This window comes from Danio rerio, chromosome 16 (assembly GCF_049306965.1).
Source record: "Danio rerio strain Tuebingen ecotype United States chromosome 16, GRCz12tu, whole genome shotgun sequence".
Lineage (NCBI taxonomy): Eukaryota > Metazoa > Chordata > Actinopteri > Cypriniformes > Danionidae > Danio > Danio rerio.
Window position 1 is genome coordinate 2,828,143 of NC_133191.1, and position 25,918 is coordinate 2,854,060.

At 39.4% G+C, this 25,918-nt stretch overlaps 1 protein-coding gene across 10 annotated transcripts in view; it reads right to left on the bottom strand.

Annotated features, from left to right (window-relative positions):
* The window catches only part of lyplal1 (lysophospholipase like 1), a 65,674-nt gene extending 40,528 nt beyond the window's left edge, over positions 1 to 25,146 (bottom strand). For 3 of the 10 annotated variants that reach the window (XR_012391443.1, XR_012391442.1, XR_012391441.1), the window contains exons 1-5: positions 25,055 to 25,146; positions 22,486 to 22,585; positions 21,817 to 21,986; positions 15,181 to 15,296; positions 2,368 to 2,511 (exon numbers count right to left, since the gene is read on the bottom strand). Coding sequence is in view for 4 of the 10 variants with exons in the window: in XM_017351345.4 (XP_017206834.3) it covers positions 13,259 to 13,477; positions 15,181 to 15,296; positions 21,817 to 21,986; positions 22,486 to 22,585; positions 25,055 to 25,145 (696 nt within the window). In the remaining 6 variants the exon portion in view is untranslated. 10 annotated transcript variants of the gene reach the window in all.
* Between the last annotated feature and the right edge of the window lie 772 nt (positions 25,147 to 25,918).

The window sequence follows — 25,918 nt, forward strand, 5'->3', positions numbered from 1 at the left end:
TGTTTGAATGGCTGAAACATCAAATTCTCCAAAACTGTTTGCCAAAGCTTAAGATTACATTTAAGATTTGGAGTCACTAATAAAGTGAAACTGACTCGTAAGTTTCGCTGCTAAACGTTCAAATCAAACAAAATCTCCATTTGGAATGGACTGCACCTTGCGCACATGACATCAACCTCGTTTATGGCTGTGTTAAGCCTGGTTTATACTTCTGCGTCAAGTGTAACTCACGGCGAATTAAACGTGCGCAGCTGTGCATTTATACTTCTGCTGCTGTCTCTGTTGGTCTGCATTAACACTTCCGAAACGCTAGTTGGCAGTGAGGTGTAAATGTTCCTCTGTGTCGAGTTTCTTCTCTGGTGTTTTGTTTTTCCTGAACACTTCCGGGATGTACAAGTGGCTCAAACTCGCTCATTTTGAGGCAGGAACCGGCGGACGTGCAACAACTTTAACCATGAGGTAAACACAAAACAAAACTTTCCATCCGGAGCTCCTTCACGGGACTCAAACAATCGCTCGCGCCATTCGCGCGGCTCTCGGTCCCGCCCAGACTCGTCAGCGCTACCAAGCCGACCAATCACAGAGCTTGCGCTACGCGTTGTTGCGACGTGTAGTTACATTTTTTGAGAGGTGCACATCAGTGACGGCGACGGCCACGGCGAAGGGCTATGCGTCAGCGCCGTAGCATACACCGGTGTTTGACACAGAAGTATAAATCAGCCTTTAGACATAATTTTCTGGATCAGTGGTTCTCAAATTGGGGGTCGGGAGCCCCCTAGGGGTCGCTGGACAATAAAGGGGGGGTCGCCTGGTGATTTCCAAAAATCTATTTATTTTTATTAAACCATAAGTATTACCATATTGTATCCATAACCTACTGAAGAGAAAAATTTATAGTTACTATATACTATATAGATATTATAGTAGCCTATAGTTACTAGCTCTATTGGATTGTGAGCCCTGTGGTAACTACATTATATTAAAGACACAGCAATAGTGTCAGATGCAGCACATTGATTTTATAACATCAGGTTAAACTTTCGGGCGAAGCAGTGGCGCAGAAGGCAGTGCTGTCGCCTCACAGCAAGAAGGTCGCTGGTTCAAACCTCAGCTCAGTTGGCGTTTCTGTGTGGAGTTTGCATGTTCTCCCTGCGTTCGCGTGGGGTTCCTCCGGGTGCTCCGGTTTCCCCCACAGTCCAAACACATGCGGTACAGGTGAATTGGGTAGGCTAAATTGTCCGTAGTGTATGAGTGTGTGTGTGTGAATGTGTGTGTGGATGTTTCCTAGAGATGGGTTGCAGCTGGAAGGGCATCCACTGCGTAAAAACTTGCTGGATAAGTTGGCGGTTCATTCCGCTGTGGCGACCCCGCATTAATAAAGGGACTAAGCCGACAAGAGAATGAATGAATGAGGTTAAACTTTCTGGCCCATTCACAGCACTCACATACATTAAAATAATTTAACGACGAATAGACTTGGGTGTATTGGTGTGTGTGTGTGTGTATTGCATGCAAGGTTTCTGTATTTATAACCACCTCAGAGGATATTAGGGGTTCGCGAGTCAATGGCATTGTAATTTTGTGGGTCACAGGCTGAAAAGTTTGGGAACTGCTGCTCTGGATTATGATCGTCTGATCGCGCTGAGCTTTTGATGTAATCTGATAGAAGATTTCTTCAATAATATTAGACTAGATATTCTTCAAGACACTTCTTTACAGCTTATAAAGACATTTAAAGGCTTAACTAGGTTAATTAGGTTAACTAGGCAGGTTAGGGTAATTAGGCAAGTTATTGCATAACCATGGTTCTGTTAATTATCGAGAAAAAATATAGCTTAAAGGGGCTAATAACTTTGTCCTTAAAATGGTGTTTAAAAAATTAAAAACTGATTTTATTTTTAGCCGAAATAAAACAAACAAGACTTTCTCCAGAGGAAAAAATATTATCAGACACACTGTGAAAATTTCTTTGCTCTGTCAAACATCATTTGGGAAATATATTAAAAAGAAGAAAAATATTAAAGGTGGCTAATAATTCTGACTTCAAATACTTCTTAGGCAACTATATTCAGTAAACCGGTTAATCTGGACTGATTTGTTCACAAATCTGACTTTGGCTTCAGAAGATTTGGAAAATAGTACCCAGTTTTTATGGACCTCTCTTTATGATGATTTAACGGTGGTTTCAGGGGAGGGTTGTCTTTTTTCAGAGCGTTTCAGCCATAATTGAGATGTCCTTTTGACAAAAAGCTGTGTGAAGATTCTTCGGAGTCATATATGTGTTGAGTAAACGATGACAGAAATTTCATTATGTGAGAGCTACTCCTTTAAGCTTTAAAAGACACTGATGTGTGTTCATTTCCTCACCTGATGTTACCCCATGAGGAGCAGACGCTGAGGAGCCGTCTTCATTACCGTCATCTCTCCCTGCAGTCTGGCTCCAGGAGGAGTAAAGGGAGTGTGTGAGAGACGTTCCTTCTACACACTGCTGGAAGCGAGAGAGAGAAAGGACTGACAAAAAAAAACTGAAAAAGAAAAGGACACACAGTTGAAATCAAAATGATTCGCCCTCCTGTGAACGTTTTTCAAATATTTCCCAAATGATGTTTAACAGAGCGAGGAGTTTTTTCACAGTATTTCCTATAATATTTTTTTTTTCTGGAGTAAGATTGATTTGTTTTATTTTGGCTAGAATAAAAAGAGATTTTAATTTCTTTAAAAACATTTTAAGGTCAAAGTTATTAGCCCTGTTAAATTATATTTCCTTCCGATTGTCTACAAAACAAAGCATCATTATACAATGCTTAATTAACCTAGTCAAGCTTTTAAATGTCACCTTAAGCTGAACACTATAGTGTCTTGAAAAATGTCTAGTCAAATATATTGTGCTGTCATTATTGGTGCAACGGATCACAAATCTCACAGTTCAGATCACATTATTGATTTTTCGTCACGGATTGGAGCATTTTTCGGATCAGCCAAAAAGGGGGGAGACACATTCCATTTGCTTTCCGTTTATTACAGAAACAACAAAGCGAGACACTTTTGGTTTTAACAAACAGAACTAAGAAGCTGTAATTTAATTAAAAATAACATCAAGAAATAATCAGCTGAATAAAAATAAACCAAAATATTCAGTACTGTGAAAAATTCACGGTCACTCCCACTGTTGCTGATAACACTAAATGTAGAAATCTGACATTATCATTTGTATATATAATAGGGATGTAACGGTATCAGAATTTCACAGTACGATATTACCTACGATAGTATGAATGGCACGGTACGGTATTTATTGAATAATTTACAAGAAAAACAAAACGAAAATACTCAAAAAAAGTGGCAAAAGTGTTTATTTACCTTACTGAACATATCAATGACATACAAATGAGCCATCTATCTGTAAGTTTCGAAACAGGAACGTCAATTTTTCAATTTTAATAACAAAAAACTATTAAACCATAAAAAAATAAAGTTTCAATTTAGTATTGTTGAAAACTCATCACATTCAACATTTAATCACTCACTCAGATAGAGATGGGTTTTTTAAGGAAAATGATCATATAACTATAATCTGGTAAAAGCTGGGATCTCTGGGTATTTACAATGTCCCCTGCAACAGAAATAAAAAACCCTCTCATTTGGGACTGAAGTTTCTGGGACAGAGAGATATGATTTAGCCAAGGTTGACAGCAGTGGGTAACGCTGTGCATTGTCTTTTCACCACTTGAGAGGACAAGCCATGAGTGAGATAGAGATCTCTTTGGGGTACAAGTCAATGTCAGCATCAATCTGAGCAGTGTGCTGTGTTCTGCAGTCCCCATGACTGTTATTAGTCGTATTCCCCGACTTATATTTCACCACAGTCTGGCAGTGCCTGCATACTGTTTTATTCTTTGTCTGTCACCTTTTCTCCTTTTTCGTATCTTTTTAGAAAGAAACCGAAATGCTTCCACACATCCGATTTAAAACCCGCTTTAGGTTCGATCTTTTCCAGCTCTTTTTCTTCCCCGCTACAAGCAACACACTCCATTTCCGCATTACTGGATCTGTAGTGACAACAGACCGCAAAGGATGATGGCCACGCCTGGGCTGATGGGAATTGTAGTTCCTGCTACCTCCCGTTCGCTTCATTCGCCTAAGCAAACTTTTCTCAGAAATATAGTTTTATTGAGTCATGCGCCTACAGTAATATTAAAAAAAATTGCTATTGCGGTGTGACAGTATTTACAATATTGGTACATCCCTAATATATATATTTGTATATATTATCAACCTTTATTTATTTGTAGTCTCATTTTCAATAAATGATCCAGTTATTCACTCAAAACTTCATGTTTAATTGCTGGATGATCATTGTTGAAGAATTATTCAGTGGCATATTTTTGATGGTTGGTTGTCGCCACCTATTGGTTAAATTATGTAATTGTTGCCTACAACATTCATTTTTGAGCGTCTTTACCATAAACATCAGTGATTCTAATCAGTGTTAAGCAGTAGCATCGCTACAAGTAGTGATGCTACTAGCTTAACTACATTTCTAAGTAGTGTCGCTATTTTCTAAATCAAATAGCTTTTTTTAGTAGAGAAGCTATTTTATTTGTCAAATAGTGCATTAGCGTCCCCACACACTACATTTACCGATCAATAAGAGACGGCACTGACATTCATGGAGCTGTGAGGCCAGTGTCTATCTGATGAAAGTAAATCCATATGATGACCAGAATGACTCTTCTTTCTGTAGTAAAGGCTAAAGTATACTATAGTAATTACTATTAGTTCATGAGTTATTAGTTATTAATGATACTACATTTTGTAGTGTAATTTATTAATGAAGAGTCGTAAAAACACACACATATATATATATACAGTATATATATATATATATATATATATATATATATATATATATATATATATATATATATATATATATATATATATATATATATATATATATATATATATACACACACACACACACAATATAATGTTTATTGCTAAGTATTTCCCTTTACTATAAATGACTATAGTATTTCAATTGTGTAACAGCTGGTTTTATTGGTTATTTTGTTTTTGCTGTAATATAGGTTTCTACGTTCTATAAGTTTCTGTACAGCATATTATTTGCAGTAAATTACTGAACTGAACTATTCTGCCTCATATGTTTCATTGACAGTTTTACTGATCACTAAGATATGATTGACTTGGATTGAAGCTGCTTCTATTTAAAAATGGATAGCTATGCTTCTTTGACAAGTAGCTTTTAGCTTAGCTTGCTACATTTCCCAGGGGCTAGCTTTTAGTGTAGTTAAGCTATATTTTAAGTAGAGTAGCTAATAGCATAACCCACTAAATTTTTCAAGTAGCTTGCCCAACACTGGTTCTAGTTATATATATATATATATATATTTCTTAATTTCCCCTGTCCAGAGCAAATTCGTGAATGCTGTATGTGTATGATAGTCTTATTAGCCAATTGAGTGAGCACACTTACGTTCTGCCCAATCAGTATTGCACAATTGAACTATACAGAACGCCCACAATAAAAAAAAGAAAACAAACAGGAAAGCGTGGCGTCTGCGGCCTTAGAAGCATTCATAGACAAATTAATATCATAGGAAAACAGCATGTCGGTAATATGGGAATATTTTCACACAGAATGAAAACAGGTCACTTTTAGGAGCTTTCGCAGAATTGTTGCCACGACTATGACGGCAAATCAATGGCAATATTAATCGAGCGCAGCGGTGATGTTTGCGCGCGAGGAGAAGTGAACCGTGAGCAGATTACAGGTCTACACGCGAGAAAACTACAGCTCGCGAGCGCACAGGGGATCTTCACGCGCGCGCTCAACTGATCCAGCGCGAGAAAACAAGTCCCGCGCACGATGGACGCTCTCGTGAGGCTCTCGTGAGCCTACAGCGCGCGTGCGCGATCAGTTCTCTCCGCTCGCTCGCTGGTTCTTCTCTCTGCTCGCGCGAAACAGTTTTGATTTTTGTCAGTCCTGGGGCGGGACTTGGTGTACTTGTTATCTCTAACGCTATTGGCTACTCTGCTTTTCCGGAAGTTAGCCGGGATTGGACGCAGGTTAAAAGATCACGCCATTAAATATATATACAATTTGCAAGTCATAATCATAAGAAACTTTCTGAGAACTTTATGAACTTTATGAGGATTCAATCTCGAGAAACAGTCAAATAATGATAATTAATCTTCGCGCGTGTGAAGATCCCCTGTGCGCTCGCGAGCTGTAGTTTTCTCGCGTGTAGACCTGTAATCTGCTCACGGTTCACTTCTCCTCGCGCGCAAACATCACCGCTGCGCTCGATTAATATTGCCATTGATTTGCCGCCATACACGACTTACAGATTACTGAGCTGAAGCTTGCCTACAAAATCAATTGCAATATCTGTCAAAAAAATTGCAATGAGATATTTTCCCCAAATCGCACAGTCCTAGTAAACACCATGGCTTCTTAGGGCTTTGGCCCTGTAGTGTGAGAAATGCTAAAAAGCCGTTCATCCACTGTTCCACTTCTGCATGCTTCAGAAAACGGTCTACAGCGCAGAGTGTGTTCAGAGCAGTCCTTAAATGCTACCGAATAGAACGGGATGTTACATAACTTTTGGGGTTCAATTGAATTAACAAGCCTCGTTGGCAAAGTAAGACATAGCTTCCCATTGCCAAAGCATTTTAGATATATATGTCAGAATGACAGCGGGCATAAAACCAAGGCAAAAAAAGCAGCAATTTGCTTATAACTTTCCAAGCTCAGCTGCTGTATTAAAGCAAAATATGGGAATCAAACACACTGGGTTTTTAAGTGCAAAATCCAGCTGACTGGGCAAACTCAGATCTGCAAGCACACTAATACTATTGAGTGTAGCGGAAATTATGTAAGGAGGAAAAAAAAAAAAACGTAGCAAGATCCCATTACCCCAAAAACAACTTTAATCCAAGCACACACAGATGCAAATGTGCAGTCCGGCTCTGAATATGGAGCATTCATAACACTTCAGAGCTGAAAGAGGTCAGATAGATTTATGCTTGACTAACAGAAGCTTCATCAAGACTGCTTTTGTATAACTGAATTTATTATTTTTAATCCTAGAGGGCGGCAAGAAGGGTGCTGGTTCGAGTCCTGGCTGGGTCAGTTAGCATTACTCTGTGGAGTTTGCATGTTCTCCCCATGTTGGCGTGGGTTTCCTCCGGGTGCTCTGGTTTACCCCACAGTCCAAACACAAGCGCTTTAGGGGAATTGGATATGCTAAAGTTGTGTGTGTGTGAATGTAAGTGTTTGGGTGTTTCCTTGTACTGGGTTACAGGTGGAAGGGCATCCACTGCGTAAAACATGTTGGAATAGTTGGCGGTTCATTCCGCTGTGGTGATGAATAGACTAAGCCGAAGGAAAATGAATGAATGTTGTAATCTGAATCGATTTTACTCCAGTAAGTAACACAGTCATGTATTAGAAATCCTTCTGTTGGAGTTATTTGTGATGTTTATATAATGTTATACTTTATTTGTTTATTGGCTGTATGATTATTGAGTAATTAAGATGAATAATATTATGCTGTATTATTCTGTGTCATGGATCGAGTGGTTTGGTGATATGGATTATCTCCACCTACAGTTCACGTCAGTTCACCTGCTTGCGTAAGGGCACACAGGTGATGGGTGATCAGTGGTAGGAGTGGCAGGGTTTTAACTTGTTTGTGTTTTGTTCAAGCCACTTAAAGCATTGGTCACCAAACTTGTTCCTGGAGGGCCGGTGTCCTGCAGATTTTAGCTCCAACCCTAATCAAACACACCTGAACAAACTAATCAAGGTCTTACTAGGTATACTTGAAACATCCAGGCTGGTGTTTTGAGGCAAGTTGGAGCTAAACCCTGCAGGGACACCGGCCCTCCAGGACCGAGATTGGTGACCCCTGACTTAAAGAATCACAAAACACCAAAACACTTTTTTTTTGAGCTGTTGACAGTCGTATATGTGTCCCACGCTGCCTAAAACACTATTAGGACACATATATTTCACTAACAAGTGAAAATTGGTTGTTTTTTATTTATTTCCAGCAAATTCGTTCTTCCGGTTTGAAACTAAACTGGTTTTTTAAACTGCGTCACGTCGATTAGATCCTTGTGTGTATTCCAGTGTTAAGACTGCATGTCTGTACCTGCAAGTACTTCGTGATGTCTCTGAGTGTGCTGCATTCATTCATGAGAAAAAATTGGTTCAAACCAATCAGCATGCTCTATTGTGTATGCGGTGCAACTTCATTAATATGCATGACAGCTTCGATGACTGTTAACCAGTTACAGTGTTTAGACGGCAGAGAGACGCCACGTTGTGTTGCCAAAACAAATGGAAGAGCAAGAATTTGGAGGTCGTCAGTGTTGCGTTTATATATTTGCTGCAGTGAAGGTTTTGCTTTCATTTCCCCGCTATGAGAGCGCAGCGTGGACTACAGTGCACGCGACAGAAATACGTTTGTATAGACAATTTTTACCTGTAATCTGTATTTGCCGCTCGTCTCCTTTTAAAAAAGACGCGGCTCCAGTTGGTGTTGATTGTCCTGTCTCTACAGATTTTGTGAGCGACCAGTGTTCTTTGTTTTTTTATTCGGAGGCAACGTTAGTTTGTGTCGTCAGTAGTACTCTTTCAGTTTTTAAAGACAGACCTCAGTCAAAATGATTGAGTTACTGAGTTTACAGTACGTTAATATCACTACAATATTATGAGCTGAAAGATCCGCTGTAAATGCTGCTCTCCGAATGTAAACACCTTAAACTATTAGCGTTGTGTAGGATTTTTGACGCATTTTGTGACAGGATAGTCTACACACACGACTTTCTGATGCTACCTACTGAGTGCATTTAGGTTACCGAGGTTTTTTTTCTTCCATTTGCCGTCCGGTATTAAACACTCCATTAAAACTACACACTTCCAGCAGTTCCTCACATCCAATATCTCGTTTGTCACGGGGGGCATGCAGGAAATGTTCCTGAATGAAAGTGAAAGTGCCAAACTGCAGTTATAGTCGACGCAATAATAATTTGGCAAATTATTTGATATTACTGATGTCCATGTAAACACAGTCAGTCTTTCCCCTTTGCGTCTGTGTTTGTTTCGCCTCAGTGAAAATCAGCGTGTGCCAAACTGAAACTCCCATTTTTATGCAAAATCTTCCCTCTTTCCCTCAACCGACACTCCCACCTAAACGGAGCTGGACACACACACTTTCCTGACTTTTTTCCAAAACTAGGTGTGGAAACACCCTGCTGAGACAAGGGGGGGTTTCGTGGCCCTTTAAATTTGTAAAAACAATTAAGACAACTAAATTAAATTGATTTGGGACAACATAAAAGACTTGTATGGAAGCCAGCATTTTAAATAAAAAAAATTCAGGGTTTCACACAATTCCTTCATGTTGTCCCAACACAAACTGATTCATTTAACATACTGTAATTGTTTTTACAAATTTAAGTTGATTAAGTATTAAACAATTAGGATGTTCCCTGAAAAAACTTAAGCATTCAGTTGTTTCAGCTCATTATAAACAAGTAGTTTGAGCAAGCAGCAAAAGTCATCTTTTTTTTTTGAGTGCAGTGTCCAGATGGCGCATGTTGGTACTGGCTTGTAGCCTCACAAAACAAACCAAGCAGAACATCTACAGGACTTTAAACCTGCCAACCACTTCCTCCCAATAACCATTAATGAAGCTACCGTTCGGGACGATCAAGAAAACCGAGCAAACCTCCAAACACATGTAGAGCAGATTTCATGGCGAGCATTAATAGTGCGGAGGGGAAAAAAGGGGGTAGAAGAGATACCTCGCTCTGCAGGAAACAGGACGGTGCCAAACAGACCAGATTTTGAGTCCAAACCACAGAGTCGAGTGGCATTTCTCCCCTCCGGTGTGATAGTTCTACCTGCCGTTTCGGCCTGACCACAGAATCTACAGGCCAAACCAGACTCCATGGAAGAGTCATCATCACGGCCTGCAGAATGTGCTTGACTGAACACTTTCAAGCGGTTTGCGCTACAGGCTATGAAATCTGCACAATAAGTAGAGCCTTTGTGAGGTGGAGTACATGCTGGTAAATCCAGGTTTATACGGCCCTTTTTACAAGACCACGTTTAACGGTCATCAGCATCTTAAATCCTTGAAAGTTTAGAATATTTTCATTTGAATATTTTCATACAGCTGAAGTCAGAATTATTAGCCCCCCTGTATATCCATTCATTTTCTTCTTTTTTTCGGCTTAGTCCCTTTATTAATCTGGGGTCTCTACAGCAGAATGAACCACCAACTTATCCAGCATATGTTTTACGCAGCGTATACTCTTCCAGCTGTAACCTATCACTGGGAAACATCCATACACACACATACACTATGGACAATTTAGCCTACCAATTCACCTGTACCGCATGTCTTTGGACTGTGGGGGAAACCGGAGCACCCGGAGGAAACCCATGCGAACACGGGAGAACATGCAAACTCCACAGAAACTGAACCAGCGACCTTCTTGCTGCGAGGCAAACGTGCTACCCACTGCGTCACCGTGCAGCACCCTGTATATTTCTTCCTCAATTTTTCTACTGAGTGAAGCCTGCAGCCACTGCTCTTTTGAGTCACTGTGAATGTTAAAAATGGCTAAATTTGTTGCTAGGTGCTTTTTGAAAAAAAAAAAAAGTTGATAGGGTATTATGAAAAGTTGTTAAATCTTGTTGGCAACACTGCTCAAAAGTGACTTTTCCTATGTTAAAAGGGTAGTTCATCCAAAGATTAAAAATCTGTCATCGTTTAATCACCCTGCAACTGTTTACGCCAGGCGTGTCCAAACTACGGCCCGCGGGCCATCTGCGGCCCGCAATCAGTTTTGTGGTGGCCCGCGAGGCTTTTTATAAATAGTAATAGAATCTGGCCCGCTATACAAAAATGAACGTAATTCAATAAATAACCACCGGGTGTCGCTATTACATGCATTCAATTAAGCAGTAGTTCTTGTTATGATCTATCTATATCTATCTATCTATCTATCTATCTATCTATCTATCTATCTATCTATCTATCTGTCTGTCTGTCTGTCTGTCTGTCTGTCTGTCTGTCTGTCTGTCTGTCTGTCTACACACAGTTGAAGTCTGAATTATTAGCCCCTCTTTGATTTGTTTCTTCTTTTTTAAATATTTCCCAAATGATGTTTAACAGAGCAAGGACATTTTTACAGTATGTCTGATAATATTTTTTCTTTTGGACAAAAGACTTTTGTTTTATTTCGACTAGAATAAAAAGCGGTTTAAATTTTTTTATGAACCATTTTAAGGTCAAAATTATTAGCCCCTTAAGTCTTCAGAACAAACCATTGTTATAAAATAACTTGCCTAATTACTTTAACTTGACTAGTTAACTTTATTAACCTAGTTAAGCCTTTAAATGTCACTTTAAGCTGTTTAAAAGTGTCTTAAAAATATCTAGTCAAATATTATTTACTGTCATCATGGCAAAGATAAAATAAATCAGTCATTAGAAATGAGTTACTAAAACTAATATGTTTAGAAATGTGTGGAAAAAATCTTCTCTCCGTAAAACAGAAATTGGGGTCAAAATAAATGGGGGCTAATAATTTAGGGGGGCTAACAATTCTGACTTCAATTGTATATATATATATATATGCGTGTCTGTGTGATGTATGTAAAATTTGGCCCGCGACAACTTTGTTTGTTTTTTTGCATCTGGCCCTCGGCCCAAAAAGTTTGGACACCCCTGGTTTACGCCATTTATTTTTTGGAAAATTACCATTCATTCAATTTCCTTCAGCTTAGTCCTTTATTTATCTGTGATCGCCACAGCGGAATGAACCGCCAACTTACCCAGTATATGTTTTATGCAGCAGATGGCCCCCCCCAGCTGCAACCCAATACAGGGAAACACCTATACACACTTATTCACCCACTACGGCCAATTTAGTTAATCCAATTCCCCTATAATATGTTTGGACTGTGGGGGAAACCACGCCACGCCATGACAACACGGGGAGAACATGCAATCTCCACACAGAAATGCCAACTGGCCCAGCCGAGGCTCGAACCAGCGACCTTCTTGCTGTGAGGCGACAGTGCTACAACTAAGCCACCGTGACCCCTGGACAATGATAAAAAATCTGATTTTGAGCAGTATATGCTAATGGTCTATTCCAATTCAATGCTCTACGCTAGGCTAAAGGAGCTCCCGCCAGACCCGGAGACTAGCTGAATGGATAAAACACAGGCAATTTCTGTTGGTCTGGTTCTACCTTCATTTATTTTGTATGACATCAGATTATGTGCAGCGATTTCCCGAACTCCAAACAGACATACGTCATGTTGACAGCCAACCGAAATCAAAAATATAAATAATATCTATTTTTTGAAGCTTTTGATTGGCCAACGTGACTTTACGGTTAGGAGTATAGCGCCATCTGTTGCTTTGGCATGACCTTGACAGCACTTCATGGGGCCTTTTTGCATTTTCATGTGGACATTTTGTTTTAAACCATGCAAGTGTGACTGAGACTTTTTTTTAAATGGATCAAAAGCTCCATGAAGGTGGCACGGTGGTTCAGTGGTTAGCACTGACACCTCACAGCAAAAAAGTCACTGGATCGAGTCCCGGCTGGGCCATTTGGCATTTCTCTGTGGAGTTTGCATGTTCCCCCCATGTTGGCGTGGGTTTCCTCCGGGTGCTTCGGTTTTCCCCACAGTCCAAACACATGCACACTAAACAGCCCATAGTGTATGAGTGTGTGTGAATGAGAGTGTATGGGTGTTTCCCAGTTATAGGTTGCGGCTGGAAGGTCGCCACAGCGGAATGATGGGTTTTACACAGTGGATGACATTCCAGCCACAAAAAAGTACTGGGAAACACCCATACACACTCTCACATTCACACACACACACTCATACACTATGGCCAATTTAGCTCATCAGTTCCCCTATAGCACATGTGTTTGGACTGTGGGAGAAACCAGAGCACCCGGAGAACACCCACGCCAACTTTGGGAGAACATGCAAACACAGAAATGCCAACTGACCCAGACGGGACATGAACCAGTGACCTTCTGTCAGTGAGGCGACAGTGCTGACCACTGAGCCACCGTGCCACCCATTTAAGATTATATTCAATGCATTCATATTACATGACAACATGTTAATGCTGGTTACTGTGTGTAAGTGATGAGGAAGCCGTGGTCATTGTCCAGAATTAAGGACTCTTTAAATGGAAAGCTTATTCAGGATCCAGGAGCGAAGCAACTCCAGTTCTTGTCGACACAACTGATGGTTGAGGTCTGGGAAGGAATGGAAAGATGCATTGAGTCCAGCTTTTTTCAGCAGCGTGTTCGTCTTCTCGCCCCAGTCATGGAAAACCAGCTCGTCTGATGTGCCGTGACACTGCAGGAGCTCAGGTAGGGGGCGCTGTGCATTTTCTACTGCCTGTGCAGAACACAATAAAGATTCTTTTCCCTTAGTTTGACATTATGATACCAAAAATAAGTCAGAATTATTAGCTCCCCGGTATATTTTTTCCCACAATTTTTGTTTAACGGAAAGAAGATTTCTTCAACACATTTCTGAAGATAATAGTTTTAATAACTCATTTCTAATAACTGATTTATTTTATCTTTGTCATGATGACAGTAAATAATATTTGGCTAGAAATTTTTCAAGACACTTCTATACAGCTTAAAGGGTCAAGAAACACTAAAACACATGTTTTGAGCTGTTGACAGTCGTATATGTGTCCCACACTGCTAAAAACACTATTAGGACACCTATATTTCACTAAAAAGTGTAAATTGGTTGTTTTTGCGTTATTTCAAGCAAATTCGTACTTCCTGTTTGAAACAAATTTTTGAAGCTGCGTCACGGTCATGAGATCATAATAGCGTGTATTCCAGCGTGCAGACTGGACGTCTGTGCCAGAGTGTGTCTTATTACGTCTTACAGTTTGCTGCATTAATGCATGAGTAAAGCTTGGTTCAAACCAATCAGCGCGCTCTATTGTGCAACTTCATTAATATGCATTTCTGTCACAGTGTTTAGATGGCAGAGACGCCACGTTGTGTTGGCAAAACAAGCGTGAAGTGTTGCTTTTACAGTTTGCTGCAGTTAAGTTTTGTTTTCATTTTCTCTCTGTGAGAGCTCAGAGTCACGTGTGGATTAACAGTGTACGCGACGCTCGACAACAATAACTTACGTGTCTAAGGAGGATTATTGTTTACCTGAGAGATGTTCTCATCTGCAAACGCTGATATCCTGATTCGCTTGTAGTCTTCTCTTAATAAAGACTCGGCTCTAGTTGCTGGTGATTGTCCTGTCTCTACAGATTTGGTAAGTGAGCGACCAGTGCTCTTTGTTTATTCAGTTTGTTCGTATTGAACTAACTATTGCACCGAGTGTAAACATGTTAGCACCACAACCAAACTTTACCCTCGTGTAGGATTTTCACCGCATTTAGTGACCGGAATAACACACACGGCTTTCTGACACTACCTGCCGTGTGCATCTAAGTTTCTGGGAAATGCTGAGGTTTTTTTCTCTCATTCGCCGTGCGGTATCAAACATTGCAAGAAAAATACACGCTTAGAGCAGTTCCTTGAATCAAATATCTCGTTTGTCGCGAGGGGCATGAATGAATTCCCTAAATGAAAGAGCCAAACTGCAGTTAAAGTCCACCATTTAATAATCTGGCAAATAATTCGACTACAGATGTCCATGTAAACACAGTAACTTTCTCCCCTGTGTGTGTGTGTGTGTGTGTTTAGACTCTGAAACTCAGCGCGTGCCCAAAAAGACACTCCCACACCATCCCTCTTTTGTTCCTCTGACACTCCCCACTAAACAGAGCTGGACACGCCCACTTTTCAGACTTTTTCCAAAGTAGATTTGTGAAAACACCCTGCTGAAACTAGTGAGTTAAGCAGGATTGGGTAATTAGGCAAGTTATTGTATAACAGTGGTTTGTTCTGTAGAAGATTAAAAAAATATTGCTTAAAAAGGCTAATAATATTGGCATTAAAAAGGTTTTAAAATAATTTAAATCAGCTTTTATTCTAGCAAAAATAAAACAAATATTATAGGAAATACTGTGAAAAAATTCCTGAATTTGACTGTACATGCTGAAGGGTATTATCTACCTGATATACCGCTGAGTCTTTGTTAAGGAAGCTGGACAGACAGAAGATGCCAGCAATGTCCTGATGGTGCCTGCAGACCAGATGAAGCGCCATGGCTCCACCCATGGAGAAACCACCTGTGTTAAAGAGATCTACATTTAGTCATTCAGCAGACGCTTCTGTCCAAAGCGACTTTCAATTGAGAAGGCATTCAGCGATTCAACAAGAAGAGGCAACACACACAACAAGTGCTGAATTTACGATTGGGATATGATTAGGAGCTGTTAGTGCTCAGAGAATGTAGTACTAGATTAAGGAGGGGGATTTGGGTTTCTACAGGTGGTTTGTAAAATGTGAGCATGAAAGGAACATTCAAAAAGCAGCTCATGCAAACACCATCATATTACCGTCTTATTCAGATTAAAGCCAATAATTGGATTACTGATGTCCATGTAAATATAGTCACTGACTCTCTTCCCTGCTTCTGTGTTTGTGTTGCTGGTGTGCAAATCAGGGGGTGTTTAAACTATTTTTAATCTGGTTTCAAACCACATCACAGTACAGAGAGCGCTCTTGTAAAGATAATCAATGATATCCACCTAAATACAGATTCAGGCAGGAATTCAATAGTCATGTCAAAGCAGTAACTACATTAGCATACTATCATCTCAAAAACATTGCAAGAATCACATGCTTTGTTTCAAGTGAGGACTTAGAGAAACGTTATCATGCTTTTAGCAGCAGCAGGGTGGATTACTGTAATGGACTCCTCACTGGCCCTCCCAAAAACAAGCAGTCAGACAGTTGCAGCTTATCCAGAACAATGCGGCCAGGATTCTGACCAGAACCAGAATATCAGAGCACATCACAGCTGTCCTCAGGTCTCTACACCGGCTCCCAGTTACATTCAGAATAGATTTTAGAGTATTATTACTGGTCTATAAATCACTAAATGGCCTAGGAGCTCAATACATTACAGATATGCTCACTGAAAACAGATCACTCAGATCTTTAGGATCATATAAAATAGAAATTCCAAAATTTCAGTCAAAGCAGGATGAATCTGCCTTCAGCTACTAACAACGCCCCCTGAATGAATCAGCTTCCAGAAATGATCAGATGTGCTCCAACATTAGGTACATTCAAATGGAGACTGAACACACATCTGTTTAGCTGTGCCTTTACTGAATGAGCACTGTGCTGCGTCCGACAGATCGCACTTTTGTGTCTTTCCTTTCTTTTTAACGCATTTCTTATCTGTTTTTAATCATTTTTATTATTTGTTTTTTATTCTCTTATACTTGTCTTTTTTATGTAAAGCACTTTGAATTGCCACTGTGTATCAAATGTGCAATATAAATAAACTTGCCTTGCCTTAAAAATATCCGTAAACAAGCAGATCTTTGTATTTTGGGATTCTTGTTTTAATTGTTTTATTTCCCCTTTTATAAATGCCTTTCAATTGCATTATAGGACCTTGATCTTTCTTTTAACCTTTCAAAAAAGTGACTTTTTAATATAATAATATTATATAAATATTATATAATATTATACAAATTATAAAAATATTATATAAAAAATGCACATTTTAATTTAATAATAATTTGTAATAGTTTGCAGTGCTATATTGTCCGAGTCAGTCTTGTATATTGCGCTACAAAAACCTTGTAATAAACTGCCAGAACATTTTAAAGACTCTAGATGTCTCTATATGTTATTCATTCATTCATTCATTTTCTTGTCGGCTTAGTCCCTTTATTAATCTGGGGTCGCCACAGCAGAATGAACCGCCAACTTATCCAGCACACTTTTACACAGCGGATTCCAACCCAATTCACCTGTACCGCATGTCTTTGGACTGTGGGGGAAACCGGAGCACCCGGAGAAAACCCACGCGAACGCAGGGAGAACATGCAAACTCCACACAGAAACGCCAACTGAGCCGAGGCTCGAACCAGCGACCTTCTTGCTGTGAGGCGACAGCACTATGTTATTTATTATACATTGATATTTCAAACTACTAAAATGTCAATAAAAGTCACTTTGTTAAACTGTAGTGTTGAATTTTCAACATCAGATGTCGACAGAGCAGAGATCAACATCCCATAATGCAATTCACAACCGTAAATAAAAGGAAACACAAAATACGGGAACTGTTAATGCACAGATACTTTCGACAATGCAGGCTAAAAACATTTCTGAGCACGCATGTTTGACTTTGGCTTCTCCTGTTGACTATACGACACCTAAAAGAATGAAAAGCGCAATCTATATATGAAGGAGTTTTCCATGGAAAGTTCTGGCGCTTGTCAGTCCGTCAGCCTGGGAAGTGGACTCAGCGTTCAGACCACTGCGTTTCTCCAGCGTGTAGAGTGACTCCAATGAGTATTTATAGTTAATGACAAAATGTTATGATTTAGGAAGATAATATTTCAGCAGTCTCACAGGAACATGTGTTTTTTGAATCAGTTTCTTTGGAAGCGAGTTCAGGGGCTTTTCTGTCCTTCCACACAGAGTCTTTTCACACAAAAACGCTTCTTTTTCTTTCTTCTTGCACTTTTCACATTTTACTTGCAACTATTTCGGGGTATTTCTGTGATATTGGTTTCGTTGGTTAACCCTTCCACAACCCTTCTTGGATTTAAAGGGATAGTTTACCCAAAAATGAAACTTACACCATCATTTACTCACGTCAATTTCTTTTAGAGTGATCGAACAGATCTCACCACCTATTTACTGCCATAATACAAAAAAACAAAGTCTTATGCTGTGTCCACACCAGACGCGGAACGCGCGGATAAATTGCGCTATTCGCGCGTAAATAGCCGCGTGAACATTTGAGTTTACTCGCTTCATTGGCGTGTCAAATTCACTTCAGAACAGACGCGGATTCGCGTGATGGGCAGGGCTTCTGTCTGCCCGAAGACTCTAGCTTCATAGCTAAATGGCTAACATGGATTTCATGAAGAAAATAACAGTGTTTATCTGCGTTATGAAGACTGAAAAACAGCGTTGATACATTTAGGGTCGTGTCTGAGTCCACTACATGCTTTCAGAGGTGCATCCAGCTCTGTGAGCTCATAAACTCCTCCAGAAACTGAACCTGGATGACGGAGGTTTTCAGCGGTGCTTCTGACTGAGCCCAGCCCAGTTTGATGACTTATTGTCGGTGAAGGCTGGAGGATTTCCCTCGGAACACCGACAACAGGTTCTACGTCACAATCGCGCCCCCACAAGAGCAAGCTTCTGATTAGTTAACGCGGCGCGAATGTCCACTGAAGTTCAGATTTTCGAATTCGAGAGAAAACGCTCAATTCGCGCCGCGCCATTCGCGCAATTTACATCATTCGCGCCGTGCCATTCGTGCATATCGCGTCGCAGGATGTCTATTCGTGGGTTTGCATTGACTTAACATGTAAATCACTCGCTCGCTTGGTGTGAACGCAGCATAATAATACTAAAATCTTCATCTGTGTTCAGCAGAAAGACATCTACACGTGATTGGAACCTGAGGGTGAGTAAATGATGGTAGAATTTTGTGGTGAACTATCCCTCACCGTCCAACCAGCGAGATGCTTAGGCTTACTTCACTAAATTGCAATTAAATCCTAAACCCATTATGACAAACTATATATTGTTGGAGGCAGCACAGTGGCTCAGTGGTTAGCACTGTTGCCTCACAGCAAGAAGATCGCTGGTGTGAGTCCCGGCTGTGTGGAGTTTGCATGTTCTACCCTGTGTTGGTCCATCACAGTCCAAACATGTGCTATAGGGGAATTGAATAACTAAATTGGCCGTAGTGCAATTGATTTGAGAGGTTTAGTAAAGGCCAGAGGTGGGAGTAAGTCACACATGTGCAAGCCACAAGCAAGTCTCGAGTCATAACCTTCAAGTCTCAAGCCAGTCAAGTCAATTTTTGTCAGACTCAAGTCAAGTCAGACAATAGCTTGGTCACTTTCAAGTCAAAATTATTGTTGATTTTTGAACTTTTGCAATATTTTTTGCAATTAATATTTACATATATAACTTTCAGTTTTGTATGTTATGCATACTACGGAGACCCGGCAGGGATGTAGTGGAGGAGAAAAAAATTGGATGGGTAAAAAAAATATAATGGGTAGTAGAAAAGAAAATGGGTGAAAGAAAAAAATGGGTGGGAGGAAAATATATATTTTTTTTAAGTTTTTACGTTTTCTCGCAATGTTTTGCGTTATCTCGCAAAGATGTTTTGCGTTCCCTCTGTTTCTCCACAAACACTTCCTGTTCACTGCACTCATGTAAACCCTCTGGTTTTTGCCGAAATTCTCCCGTATTTTACCATTCTATCCCACTTTCTTTACATTAAATCTGTACGTCGATCGTCGCCTTTCATATGCAACCTCTGAACCAGCGAGTGCATGTATAAGCGCTGACTAACAGACGCATGTACAGAAGCTGATCTGGGATCAGTTTATTGTACGGAGCGCGTCTGTCAATCAGTGCTTACATGCATTCACTGGTTCAGAGCATATGAAAGGCGACAGTTGACGCACAGCTTTAATGTAAATAAAGCGAATGCAGACATTTTATTATTAATTTCAGTGTGCTTTCAAGATTAAAATATACAGAAATATGGGAAAATACTTAATGATAGAATGATAGTGGGATAGAATGGCAAAATACGGGAGAATTTCAGCAAGAACGGGAGGGTTTACATGAATGTAGAAAACAGGAAGTGTTAATGGAGAAACATCTTTGCAAGGGAACGCAAATAAAAACTTGAAAATATGTTCTCCTATCACTCCTATCATTTTTTCTCCCACCAATTTTTCCTCCACCTATTTGTTTTCCCCACCATCATGTCCCTTACGGGTCTCCGTAGCATACTATATAACAAAGAGGTATTTATTTAACAGAAACAAGTTATTTCGAGTCATTTAGCTCAAGTCCAAGTCAAGTCTCAAGTCATGACAGCCAAGTGCAAGTCTAGTCGAGTCTTTTTTGAATAGTTGTCAAGGAAGTCTCAAGTCCTAAATTTTACAACTTAAGTCTGACTTGAGTCAAGTCATGTGACTCGAGTCCCCCATCTCTGGTAAAGGCAATACTGGAAATAAATATTTAGCAAATGTGTGTATATTTTAAACAAACTGAATATATTTTTTTTGCACTACTTGTTTTTATTTGCAGTTCTTTATTTTTGTTTGCAAATTTTTATTTTAATTTCTCAAAACTCAGTTTTCCCTTTGTGACACAGCAGAGGCGGAGATTAAGGCACACTCTGACAGGCACGTGGTAACGGTGGGCAGGGAGAACTAGCATTAAAGGCACAGGCAATAAAAACAGCAACAGTGTGTTCAGAAAAAATTCCAACATTTTTAAAGGCATAATAAATAATCTGAAGGGTGTTTTGAGCTGAAACTTCACAGACATATTCTGGAGACACACAAGACTGACCTTCAATCATGAAAAAGGGGTAAAATAGGTGCGCTTTAAGATATTTGAAGACTTTTTAAGACCACACGGACATGAGTTTCATGAGTTTCTTTCTTCTGTTGAACACAGAAGACGATATTCTAAAGAAAGCCCGAAACCACTGACATCCATAGCAAGAAAAAACAAATACTGTGGAAGTCAATGGTTCCCAGTTTCCAACCACTTTCAAAATAACTTCTTGTTTAATTAAAGTAAGAAACTCAAACGCTTGAAAAAAGTAAAAGGTGAGCAAGTCCCTAAACCAGGGATGGGCAAACTTGATCCTCGAGGGCCGGTGTCCCGGCAGAGTTTTGTTCCAACACTAGTCAAACACACCTAAACAAACTAATCAGTGTCTTCAAGATCACTAGAAACCTATAAGCAGGTGTGTTTGATTAGAGTTGGAGCTAAACTTCCTTAATCAGCTTCCAGAAATGATCAGATGTGCTCCAACATTAGGCACATTCAAATCAAGACTGAAAACACATCCGTTTAGCTTTGCCTTTACTGAATGAGCACTGTGCTGCGTCCGACAAATTCAAATTCAAAAAATCATGTTTTTCTCTTCTTCATTCTTTTATATCACATTTTACCTGTTTTTATGTTTTGTTTTGACGATTATTTGTTTTTATTTTAATTTTACTTGTTTCTTTTATTATTGTTTATGTAAAGCACTTTGAATTGCCACTGTGTATGAAATGTGCTATATAAATAAACTTGCCTTGCCTTGCCTTGCCTAAACTGTGCAGGACACCGGCCCTCCAGGATCGAGTTTGCCCACCCCTGCCCTAAACTATCCCTTTAAGGAGTTAAATCTCTAAGCAAATAGTAGCATGCTTTTTTTTTTGCAACCCATTACCTGAGATCCCTTCTAAAAGGGATGATTTTCTGCCACTTTTATCTAATATGCAAACCTGATAACCCAAATATTTGGAGATAAAACTTAGCAGAAACCCGAGAGTCATCCCGAAATTCTTTTGGGCTCAATCTGGCAACAAATGAAAGGAATAAGTAACTTGATAAGTTTCATTCTTCACTTTACACAACGAGGGAGAGACTTATAGACTCTGCTTAATTTGGAACAAGTGGAGCGTGTGTGTGTGTGTGTGTGTGTGTGTGTATAAAAGAAAGCAATCGGGCAGGGAGAGATGGATGGGTATAGGGAGGTCTGGAGAGGATAGGACAGAGATAAGCCAATGGTCTTACCAATAACCATCCTGTGTTTTGGGATCCCGGCTCGGAGCTCATCCTGCACAATGTCACCTAAATGATCACACATGGAATCTATCGACTCCAAGTGCTCGGGGCAATGCTGAGAAATCTTGTGACGATCAAACCACACATGAGACGGCGCCCCTCGCATGGGTGTGTACGGCCTGAAGACACAAGCAAATTCCTCATAATTCACCACGTTCTTGTAGTACCTGTCATACCCATGTCATTATATACACGTCTGTCCTGATGTCACTAAACACACATAAACACACACATTAGCAATTCACCACCTTCTGGTAATACCTGTGTCATACCTATGCAATTATATAGGTTTGTGTCCTGATATGTCATAAAAACACGTACACACATCAGCAATGTCCTCATAATTCACCACCTTTCTGTAATACCAGTGTTATACCTTTGTCAATATATATAGGTTTGAGTCCTGATACGTCACAAAAACAGGTACAGACACACATACAATCTCTCACTAAAGTGATGAAATCAAGTATATTATTTCCATCACAACTGTTTTTAAATACATGCTTTGATAAAGTATTGCAAAAACAGCACAATTACATTTTCAAGCACTTTTAAAACCTCGAAGTTCAACCATTTTCAAGCACGAACGCTGTTTGAGGGGTAAGCGCAGAGGTTCACCTGAGTGGGGCTGTGGGATAAATCACCCGGATGTTTTCAAATGCCAAGTTTTGACCTAAAACATCCAAAACCCAGCTGCGCAGGCCTGGCCCTGTGTCTCCTAAAAGAAACAGATGACATTATTCACAAACGTCTAAAAACTGATTCAAACAATTTACACTGACTGGCCACTTTATTAGGTACACTTTACTAGTACCAGGTTGCACCCCAGAACTGCCTTAATCTTTCATAGATTCAACAAGGCAGTGGAAAATTCCAGAGATTTTGCTCCACAATCACATGATAGCATCACGCTGTTGCTGCTGATTTGTCGGCTGCACATCCATGATGCCAACCTCCCACCACATCCCAAAGGTGCTTTATTGGATTGAGTTCTGGTGACTGTGCAGGCCATATGAGTGCAGTGAACTCATTGTCATGTTCCAGAAACCAGTCTGAGATGATGCGCGACTTATGACATGGTGTGTTATCCTGCTGGAAGTAGCCATCAGAAGATGAGTACACTGGATATTTTCTCTTTTTGGGAGCATTCTCTGTAAACCCTAGAGATGGTTGTGCGTGAAAATCCCAGTAGATCTGCAGTTTCTGAAATACTCAGACCAGCCAGTCTGGCACCAACAACCATGCCACGTTCAAAGTCACTTAAATCCCCTTTCTTTCCATTTCTGATGCTCAGTTTGAACTGCAGCACATTGTCTTGATCATGTCTACATGCCTGAATGCATTGAGTTTCTGCCATGTGATTGGCTGATTAGAAATTTGCATAAGGAGCAGTTGGACAGGTGTACCTAATAAAGTGGCCGGTGAGTGTATACTGTGAAAAGTCTAGGCATCACGGTGGCTCAATGATAAGCACTTTTGCCTCACAGCAAGAAGGTTGCTAGTTTGAGTCTCAGCTGGGCCAGTTGGCATTTCTGTGTGGAGTTTGCATGTTCTCCCTGTGTTGGTGTGAGTTTCTGCTTCGGTTTCCCCCACAGTCCAAACACATGCGCTATAGGGGAATTAAATAAACTAAAGTGAGTGTGTGTGTGCGTGTGTGAATGAGAGTGTATGGGTGTTTCCTAGTACTGCATTGTGGCTAGAACGGCATCCGCTGTGTAAAACATGTGTCGGAATAGTTGGCGGTCCATTCTGCGGTGGTGACATCTGAAATAGAGACTAAGCCGGAGGAAGATGAATGAATGAAAAAGTAAGTCTCTAAATTGTTTGCCAACTTTCACACTAGAGCTGAGAGATCACTATACCTCATCTCATATCCATCATACCTTTTGTGTAAATTAATTTACTGTTATTAATAGTTTATAGATACTGATGATATGGAAATGAGAAGTATATTACAAAGTGTGTACTCAATATTTTTATCTTATTTAATATGCGATTATTTTTCTCATCTCGTTTAGAACTTCAGAGCAAAGGGTTAATAAATTATTCAGTATTATTATTTCAGCATAATGATGAACTTCCAACTGAAACGGAATATGAGATATCATTTCAAGGAAAATATTTGGCGAATTTATTTAATCTGAGGTATTCAAAACTACAAGTTTGCTCAACTCTATAGCAAAGCATATTAAACTGCATATATTATATTTGCAACCCTTTGGTAATGATTGCTACAATATAGCATTAGTGAACAGATAACCTGTAAGAAATACTGTAATATACTTTAGCTTTTACTGCATTAGTTGTAAAAAACTAAAGTACTGGTTCATTTGTTTATATTACCATAGTTGTGTGACCACTAGAACTACCAGAACAGATCAATTCAAGTAATTAACTTCAATACAGTATGGTTAAAAACACTTTATTATGTATTATTAGTATTATTTATTAGTATTTTTTATGCGAGAACACAATTAACCACAATATATTTTAATGTATAAGAGTGCCTCAAGTGTATTAAATACTTTAGTTCTTACAATATTGTAGAAAACAGTAATGTTATTGGTTCATTTGTTTATATTACTATAATATTTAATATTGTTGTATCGCCAAAATGACTAAAATTACCAGAACAGATCGATTCATGTAAGCTACTTTACTATAGTATGGTTAAAACACTATACTATATTATATACTATACTATACTAAATTCGCAGTAACCACAATATGTTTTAGCGTTGAAGGGTGCCTCAATTGTATTAATGAATACACTAAAGTTAATCTAGTATTTTGCATTTATATTATGAACACTGTATTTATAATATATAATATAATATATTTGTTATAAGCACTTTTATAGCACTGATTTTAATAGTTTGCAGTGTTTGGTGTCATTTAAACGTAGACTTTTAACATTTCAGAGATAGTTTATACAATTCTTCAGCTCTGTCTGAAGTATTTCTTATGATTAATTTGGCTTTGAGCAAGTCAGTCGATGATTTAAAGCGCGAGAAGTGCATTATTTACACACGACAGTGGGTTTCACTTCTCCAGCGCGTCTCTGAAGCCCTTTTATTCAGTACCATATGAGCCACAACAGTCCGTTTAACGGTATTATTTTTCCTTTCTAAGGAGCGGGCACAATATACGTCCGCACAAGAGAGGCTTTAATAACTTTTAAAAGCACCTGAGCCGTGAAGAAAGATAACAGAAGCTGTGTGTTTCCCAGCCTGGCTCACAACACTCTTCTGGAGTTTAACCGCAGCCATGTTTATCATCACGTGTTGTCTCGCGAGATTCACACCACGCGTCACTGATCGCGGACAGTTTTCACAAGGACAAACCTATTATTTTTATTTCTACAATGAAACAAATGAAAATAAAAAAAATCAGAGATAGATATTAAATATTACTAGAAATGTTTTTCTTCCCCTGATAATGTGCATAATTACTGAATGTACAGATATAGTATGACGTTTTATTATTGTAATATATAATTTTTGTATATTTTTGTCTTTATTATCAATATTATTTATTATTATTTGCTGTTGTCTACAATGTTCCTGTTAAATTCTGCAATATTTACTGGAATCACTGTGTGAAAGGGGCAATTAATCTTTGTCTATTTTATTGATTTTTCTCTACTCATCTAAACCCATTCCTGCAAACACACACTTTTTTTATTTTGTTGTTATTTTTTTCTCCTGTTTGTTATTTTACATTTAAGATAATTTTCATTTTCCCCTGTCAGTTTGACTGTTAAAAATAAAACAGGACAAGTACTATTTAATTTATTTATTTCACTTTTTGCACATTTTAAGATGCTAACCCTGCTGAAAAATCCAGCTTAAACCAGCCTAGGCTGGTTGGCTGGTTTTAGCTGGTTGACCAGGCTGGTTTTAGTGGGGTTTTGGCCATTTCCAGTCTGGTTTCCAGCCATTTCCAGCCTGGTCTCAGCTGGTCAGGCTGGAAAATTACCAGCCAAATCCAGCTAAAACCAGCTTGACCAGCCTGGTTTAAGCTGGACATAGCTGGTTTTGGCTGGACTCCC